The following is a 9,368-nucleotide window of genomic DNA, read 5'->3' on the forward strand; positions in this document are numbered from 1 at the left end:
CAATGATGGTGTAAGTGTGCATTACCCTACCCATGGCATGTAAGTAAATGAAAAAAATTAGGAGACAATCCCCGAGTGCAATGCATTATTCGATAAGTGCAATGAAAAGTGCTCGTAAATCCATAATGCCTGTGATGTGTAAAGATATTGGCAAAAAAACATGCCCAATTCAGGATATCTAACAACTATAATCAAAATCTAGCTCCAACCTATCCAGGAAAATACCAATCTCAACCAAGACTATTAAGTTCTCAAGCACATCAAATCCAAAAAAATGACACAAATAATTCCTACTCTAGATAAACATTAAAAAAATCATCTAGAAAACAACAAGACAACTAGTACTCACACAAATAATCAAGCATAAAAAGTCCTACCTACAAGACATAACTCTTGGGGGTTTCAATTTACATGAAAATGCTTGACAACGCTAACAAGTTTTATATAACTCACTTGAAAATTAAAAAAACATATACTTTGGAAAACATATAAAAATAGCAAATATCACTTAATAAAAATCTCAAAATGACACAATTTTTAAATTTTAGTTGAGTGCTATGTGATGTATATAAATGGCCCTCATGGCCTTCTTCACACTTCTTAGGATGGCTATCATACGATCGATATTGGACGTGGATTGTAGCAAAATGTCTAACCCCACCATAGACTCAAGTTTCATTTGGCCCCTCGTCCAAAATAATGTCTGGCATCAATCGCCAATCAATGTGTTGTTGATTTTTGTGAAAAGGATGCGCACAAGAATTGATCCTTGGTCTTGAATTGGTCTAAACAGCCAAACTTCGATGAGAAAGGCTTTTTGAACATGGTTTAAAAAGCCATAAGCCTATGGATAAATGTAGGATAAAGGGGCCAAGTGGAAAACGGTTGCCAATGATGATATAATTTGAATATACTAGCGGGGGCTAATAATAAAACAATTTGGAATGTTTTCAGAAGCACTCATGTGGAGAAGTGGTTGCGTGGAAGAATTTGGGATATAGTAAATCAACATTCAAGGTTGTTCAACGGTTGCCATTTCATGTATTTTTCAGAGGCTCTAATGTGTGTTGTCTCATAAGGCTCTTTTTTTACGAAGGGATTTTTTGCCCAATCACACATCTTTATATTTATTTTGCAGATCGTGCTATTTTGGGTCCGCAATCTGGTGATGGTAGACCTGCAGATTTTAAACTAATACGGGAGATCGATCCATCGAGCAAACTTAACAACTGGGCCTTTTACCCTATGTCGGTTTCCACTTGCCTACCAGGCCTAAAGTTCTAGGAGCGCACCACAGTTTCGAGCCCACGATTTGATGAGAAAGGAAAGGTCTCTGGCTTTCTCTGGAAGCTTCCAGGACGCCTCATATAAACGCCTCTCCGACCAAATGCAAATTATACTTGTGTTGGTTCTTCCTTCGCCGTATCCATCACAGCGCGAGAGAGAGAGAGAGAGAGAGAGCGTGTGCTAAAGCTGTATCCCTAATCTGTCTTCCAGAGCGCAAAGAGAGAGAGGGGGAGAGGGAATGCCAGTTAGAACTGCCGGGCCGTTCTCCCAGGATTGGGATCCCATCGTGCTGCGCACACGGGCTCCCAAGGCCGCCGACTCACGCGACCCCAAGGCCGTGGCTGCCGCCATCCGCAGCGGCGCGCAGGTGCAGGTGGTGAAGAAGCACGACGCCGCCTCCAACAAGAAGAGCAGCCATTTGGCCTCCGCCCCTCCCGTCAACGCCCGCAAACTCGACCTCGAGACTGAACCCGCCTCCTTCAACAGGGTCTCCCCCGAGGTCCGCCACGCCATCCAGAAGGCCCGAATCGATAAGAAGCTCACCCAGGCGCAGCTCGCCCAGGCCATCAGCGAGCGGCCCCAGGTCGTGCAGGAATATGAGGCTGGCAAGGCCATCCCTAACCAGCAGGTGCTCTCCAAAATGGAGAAGGTCCTCGGAGTCAAACTGCGAGGCTTGAAAACGCATAATTCCAAGTAGTCCTTCTCTATCTTCCATTGTGTAATATGCCATCTACAAGGAAGCTGTTCCTGTTTCCACCATTACCTGCTTGGAGAGCTCGAATCAATTCGGTTGATACTCATTTTCCGTGTACGTCTGAAGCTCTGCAGTTAGTTCAAACCGCTGTTGTTTTCCTTTCATCACTCGTTTTCCACACTCCAAAAGAGTCGTCTGTTTCACCATTTCGACAAGTTTTAAAGAATAACGTCCTTGTGTGCATTGCACCTTTCAAAATTTCCAATGTTCTGTTGGTTTCCACCATTCCCAAATATTTTGACATAGCTATTAGCTCCCTTGACAACATTCATAGATATATACTATTGACTTAACTTTCTACGAAAAGTCGATAAAATTATTCACGGCTGTCAACATTGATGTTGCCTCCGTTTCCAGTGCATTGCCTCGGTTACACGTGTTCTGCCTAAAACCCATCGAATGCACCTCCCGGACATATACTACACTGTCAACCCTCTTTTCCCAAGCTTTGACAGAGTGCCAAACTTCTTTTTACTGCAGAATGTACTTATGTAGGGCAGAACTTCCCAGAGCGGGAGAGAGTCGAACAGAGCCTTTAATCTTTGTCCAAATCACATACTTAATCGATACAGACTCCTATATTGATATGTAATTGCGCCGATTGGGGCTGTCTAATTTTAACATTTTACACCTTCCACAACACAGATCTTAGCATTCCAGCCCACAGAGACGCAATTGCCATAACTTGAGATGAGCCAATTGTCTGGCCGAGAGCTTAGATGAAAAATCTCTCAAAAATCGTAAACGCAACGCCGACGAGCAACATCTTGGAGGGGAGAAGGTTTGAAAAAATCCGTGATGCGTTCCTCCCTTCCAACGACCATCGCCTCCAAGGGGGATTGTTCGAGGAAATGCATACCGCGTTCCTCCCTTCCAACGACCATCCAAACATATTGAGCAAAAATTCCCACCTAATAAATCATCCTGCCCCGTTTGACAGATTTCAAAAGATCTGCTCTCACTCTGAACTTTTCCATTTTAAAAAAAAGGTGGTGGTTTTCGTAATTTAATACAATGATGATGGTATAGGACTTTTCTTAATTGTAGATGAGGCAAATGTGAGTCAAATGATTGGGTCGTCTAAAATTTTTTAAATTTCCAAAATTCTTTCAATAAAAGTCTAGCAATTGTTGCAAAGAACATTGTCCAAGAAAATTAGCTCCTAACTTTACCCAAAGAAGGATTTTGATTGGGTTTTAATCTTCTATGCTCCAAAGTCGTCATTTAATCTTGAAAATCCACTCCTACGCGCTACTACATCTTTATCTTTACTATTAGTTAAAGGGGAGGTGGGGGCGGGTGCCATGTGGCAGCCCCCACCTCCCCACAATTAAAAAAAAAGCGAGGGAGTGGGTGTCACGCGTCCACCACCCACCCTCGCCCACAAAGATCGCACACGTGCCACCCGCAAAAAACGCGCCGTGCTCGTGTTCGCGACCTGCGTTCGCCACTCGCAAATCTTCACATGATTGTCGCCCGTGATCTTTACACCCTCGCTTGCATTTGGAAATGCATGATAAGTGCGCCGCCTTGTGGACGTCCCGATGGGTGTGCCTTCGCCTTCAACCTCGTCACCCCGCCTTCGAACTACGCATTGTCGCTCCAATGTGCGGACTCTCTGGCCCGTTAAAGATCTATATAGGGACGGTCTTCCTTTGCATGCATGGCCAACGAGAAAGGAAGGTACGTTCTTCTTCTTCTTCTTCTGGAGTACCAGGATGCTATCACTCTCTCTGAGAGTGTCACACACACACATACACACACACACACACACACTCTCTCTCTCTCTCTCATCATTGCTTTTTTCCAATATAATAGAATGATATTTCTTAAAAGATTTTTTGTTGTTTTTTTAAATGTTTCTCTCTCTTTATGTGTGTGTGTTTTGAATGTGTGTTATGTGATTAATTAATGTGTTTAGTGTTTTATTACATTGTTAAACTGTATTATGTGTTTTAAGTGTGTTATTTATTAATGTGTATTATGTGTCTTAGTAAGGATGTGATAATATTATTATGTTTGTGTTGATATTATGTATTAATATGTGTGTGTGGTATTATTTAATGTGTATTATGTTTTTAATATGAATGTGTGTTATTGATTTATGTATTTTATATATATTAATATGAATGTATGTTAAGTGTGTTATTAGATAATGTATAGAGTATGCGTGTTAATGTTTGTATATTATGTGTTTTAATATTAGTGTGTTTTAATATTATGTATTAATTTGTGTGCACATGTTAATAATTAATGTGCATTATTACATTGCCAATGTGTGATGCACTTAAATATATTTGACGGTACTCTCTAACATCATTTCTATTTTTCCATGCAGTTTTTGTATTTTTGCTTTCGTCATCAACTCTACTCTTTCGTCATCATCAATACTTCTCAGGTGTATCTCTCTCTCTCTCTCTCTCTCTCTCTCTCTCTCTCTCTCTCTCTCTCTCTCACACACACACACACACACACACACACACACACACACACACACAAAGTTAATTAGAAAGTTGAAATTGTAGCACTTTGATCATGTGTCTCATATATGCACAATGATCATTAAAGTATTCATGTAGGCATCTCGCTCTCTCTCTCTAAAAGTTATAAAAGTTAACATTTAAATATTTTAATTTATTGCATGTTTAATTTTTTAATGTATGTATGTCATGTCTTGATATGAAAGTGTGTTAATATGATTTCTTAATGTGTTTATGCGTGTTATTAATCAGTGTGTGTTATGTGTGATAACATTATTATGTTTATGTTAATAGTATGTATTCATATGTATATATGTGCTAATAATTAATGTGTATTATGTATTTAAATATGAATGTGTGATTAAATAATGTGTATTATGCATGTTATTAATGTATGCATGTTATGTCTTTTGATATAAAAGTGTGTTAATATTATTTCTTAATGTGTTTATGCGTGTTATTAATTAATGTGTTATGTGTGTCATTACATTGTTAAGGTGTATTATGCGATTTAAGTGTGTTATTAATTAATGTGTGTATGTGTTTTAGTATAAATGTGTGATAATTATGTTTGTGTTAATAGTATATATTCATATGTATATATGTGCTATTAATTAATGTGTATTATGCATTTAATATGAATGTGTGTTAAGTGTGTTATAGAGAGAATGTGTGATAATATTGTTATGTTTGTGTTAATGTTATGTATTGATATGTGTATGTGTGCTATTAATTAATGTGTATTATGTGTTGTCTAAAAGTTACAAAGTTGAAATTTAAATATTGTAATTTATTGCATGTAAAATGTTTTTCTTTATCGATACACACTTTCTTTTTCTCCAATACTTGTGGATATTCATGGTTTAATATAGAGTTAAAGATGTGTTAATATTGATGAATAAAGTAATTAGATTGTTTATTAAAACTTAAAAAACTTAATATTTTGTTCATTTAAGTTTTAATTAATGCTTGAATACTTTAATAGTTTAATGCTTTTATGATGTCCCTCATGTGTGTATGGATATTCATGCTTTGATGTGGAGAAAAAGATATGTCAAATATTTTCTTTACAGTCTCATTGTGTCTCTCTTATGTATGCATAAATATTGTAATACTTTGGTGTGCCTAGGTCATGAAAGTATTCAATTACTTTTTAAAAATGTTCTCTCTCTCTCTCTCTCTCTCTCTCTCTCTCTCTCTCTCTTTGTGATCTCTTAATACTTTGTGTAACCATGGCAGTATGGAGCATGCTGAAACATCTGATGCAAGAAACAATGTCCATGTACTAGACATTGTTTTGTGTACTCCCAATGCACGAATGAATGTGCGCAAAGTCAAAGACATGGCTAGGAGGAAGTCAGTACGGCGTGCCCTTAAACATGTCAAAGGACACAACACTTCCGTCGTATCCCTAAAGCTCATGCATCGGCTGGATGCAATTGAGAAGCAAATCAAGAGTTTAAACAAACGTCAAAGAGCTTCGAACTCCTTCTGTCAAAACTTTGGTGATCGCCTTCAAAGGATTGAAAAAATCTTGGCAGAAAAATATGAAGGAGGCTTGGCTGATGAGATAATTTTGCAAGTTGAGATAGATGAAATAAAGGGCTATATAGGAGAAATCTATGAGTTGGTTCACAAGCACTGGCCACGGTGTGCTTTGAAAGACCATGCAGAAAAGCTGCGAGACCTTGTTAAGAGCAATGATCGTATAGAGGATGGAGTGTGTGAATTGCTGGCTCAAAAGAATGCAAGCGTGCTTGCACTTGAGAGCATTTGCCTCGATGTGCATGTCACATCTCTAAAAGTTTGCCTCAATAGGTTCTCTGCAATGTTGAACCTATTGAATTGTCGCATGAGTTCATCATCCAATGCATAGTTCTCTTAGCATATCTAAGGATTTCAATAACTTTTTGTCAGATCCTCTGATAGATATGTCATTCTATTGTTGGGTTTGAGAATTTTTATGTGATTTGGACTTTTGTATCCCCCATGATAATGACATAATATGCTCTTTCAATTTATATTCTTGCATATGTAAGATTATATTGTTGCTTATGTGATGTTATAATCTTTAAATTATATATTGAAATAGTGTTTAGAACAAATTTATCTTGAGGTATATCTTTGCCAAAGTCTTCCCTAAGAGATATGAAGAAATTTTAGTACGCCTAGGTCATAAAAGTATGCAATTACTTTTTAAAAATGTTCTCTCTCTCTCTCTCTCTCTCTCTCTCTCTCTCTCTCTCTCTCTCTCTCTCTCTCTCTCTCTCTCTCAAAATACGTTGTATAACGATGACCATATGGAGTGTGCTGAAACATCTAATGCAAGAAACAATGTTCTTGTACGAGACATCGTTTCGTGCGTTCTCAACGCACGGATGAATGTCCGTAAAATCTAAGACATACCAAGGACGAAGTAAGTTTGATGTGCCCTCAAACATGTCAAATGATACAACAATTGTGTTGTATCCCTCAAGCTCATGCATCGGTTGGATACAATTAAGAAGCAAATGAAGAGTTTAATCAAACTTCAAAGAGCTTCAATCTCCTTCTGCCAGAACTTTGGTGTGAATCGTCATACGAGTTCATCATCCAATGCATAGTTCTCTTAACATATCTAATTCCTTCAAGACTTTTTGGACAAATCCTCCAATAGATATGTCATTCTATTGTTGGGTTTGAGAAATTTCATGTGATTTGGACTTATGTATCCCTCACGACAATGACGTAATATGCTATTTCAATTTATATTATTGCCTATGTGAGATTACATTGTTCCCTATGTGAAATTATAATCTTTATCATAGTATAGACTATAATAACGTTTCAAAAAACTTCGCATTTGTAAATACTAATATCAAAGTACATTTTTCTTTTTATCTCAGGCTTTTCTCGACAATGGTACTTCCAACACATTGTGTGCCTAGAGATTGTGTATTACGTGCACGTAGGGAAATGCTCAAAATTACTAGACATAAATGTAGGCACGTTGCAAGAGTTAGGACTGAATTACATGTTTGTGACCATGCAAGAGATATGCATGAACAACATCATACAAATGGAAACAATATGGATGTTCAAATCCCAAATCAACTATATCAAACCAATCAATTTTGCATTGCATCTTGCTCTGCTACTCATGATTTGGTATCCTTTCACGTTCAGATGTCTACCACAACTCGACAATACAATCCTAATGGTGGCTTGAGTGTGCGTAGGCAAATGCTTAATGTTACAAGAGCTGAACATAGGCACATGGCAAGAGTTAGGACAGAATTACAACTTACTAGACATAAACGTAGGCACATTGCAAGAGTTAGGACTGAATTACGTGTTCGTGACCATGCAAGAGATATGTATGAACAACATCATGCAAATGGAAACAATATGGATGTTCAAATCCCAAATCAGCTATATCAAACCAATCAATTTCGTATTGCATCTTGCTCTGTTGCTCATGATTTGGTATCCTTTCACGTCCAGATGTCTACCACAACTCGACAATACAATCCTAATGGTGGCTTGAGTATGCGCAGGCAAATGCTTAATGTTACAAGAGCTAAACGTAGGCACATGGCAAGAGTTAGAATATAATTACAACAACTACATCATGTTACCATAGATAGAGATAGATACAATGGCATCCAAGCTACAAGTGTCCAAATGCCAGTTGCACCATTGTTACCGTTGGAAGTTCAACCACCTCCTATTCGTCAAGAAGACAATGCAACTATCCACAATATAGATGTTGAGATATTGGATAACCATGAATCGCTACCCTTCGGAGTGGGGGTATGTAGCACAAGTCGACAAAGAAATGGAAACACAAATAATCCAGATGGTGGATTAAGAAATTGTAGGCAAATGCTTGATGCTACTACAGCTGAACGTAGACACAAGGCAAGAGCAAGAACGCAATTACAACAATTGCATCACACTACAACAAATACAATTGATATGAGTGCTCAAATGCCTGGTGCATCATTACTGTCCTTAGATGTTCAATTGCCTCGCGTTATTCAAGAAGAGAATGAAACTATCCATAATGCAGGTGCAAGTACTGAGATGGTACATGACCAGTATAGGATTCAAGGTCCTATATTTCTACCTCAAAATGGTGGATTTTGTTCAATTCTCCATGACATGCCACCTAATTTGGATATTCATCCATCAGCAACAATTTTGCTCTTCCAAAAACCAAATTTGCATGCAATTGGTACCCTTTGCAAGGTTTGTCACCATTGCATGGCTAAGTTGTGGCACGGTGAAACTAAAACAATGCGTACAACTTCGATTGGAAAGCATTGCTGTAGAGAAGGGAAAGTAATTTTACCACCTCTACAACAGCCACCACAACCTCTATGTAATTTTCTTGATGGCACACATCCATAAAGTAGAGAGTTCAAAACAAATATACGTGCTTATAATAGCACATTGGCTTTTGTTTCAATGGGTGCAAAAATTGATGAGCTTTTGCCTCAAAATGGAAATGGTTATACTTTTCGAGTTCATGGATCAATATATCACTGAATAGGTTCCTGTTGCCAAGTGAGGATGGACAACAGATACCAAAGTTTACACAACTTTATATTTATGACACTGACCATGAGTTATTGAATCACATGGGGGTTTTACCTGGGCTTTTGCCAAACTTACTACAAAAGCTTCAACAAATGATGCATGATCACAATGCTTACGCACAGGCCTTTATAGCAATTGGTGCAAGCCTGCAACGCAATTCATCAGTAGAAATAAGAATGTCCATTTTTCAAAATCGATCCACCTCTAGACAATATTCAGTTCCCACTGCAAGTGAGATTGCTGCGATCATGCTTGGATAAAGTGAT

General features: G+C 38.1%; 1 protein-coding gene across 1 annotated transcript; it reads left to right on the top strand.

The window, feature by feature from the left end:
* The first annotated feature begins 1,360 nt into the window (after positions 1–1,360).
* On the top strand, positions 1,361–2,969 carry LOC148014774 (multiprotein-bridging factor 1c-like). The gene has a single exon (XM_087666692.1). The coding sequence runs from the start codon at positions 1,526–1,528 to the stop codon at positions 1,982–1,984; it is 459 nt and encodes a 152-aa protein (XP_087522818.1). The 5' UTR covers positions 1,361–1,525; the 3' UTR covers positions 1,985–2,969.
* The last annotated feature ends 6,399 nt before the right edge of the window (positions 2,970–9,368 follow it).

The sequence above is a fragment of the Lygodium microphyllum genome, chromosome 25 (assembly GCF_053477565.2).
Source record: "Lygodium microphyllum isolate KBCC chromosome 25, Lygodium_microphyllum_v1.1.10, whole genome shotgun sequence".
Classification (NCBI taxonomy): domain Eukaryota; kingdom Viridiplantae; phylum Streptophyta; class Polypodiopsida; order Schizaeales; family Lygodiaceae; genus Lygodium; species Lygodium microphyllum.

Coding starts and splice junctions, on each gene's coding strand:
- LOC148014774 (XM_087666692.1), top strand. CDS start 1,526: ATGCCAGTTAGAACTGCCGGGCCGTTCTCCCAGGATTGGGATCCCATC.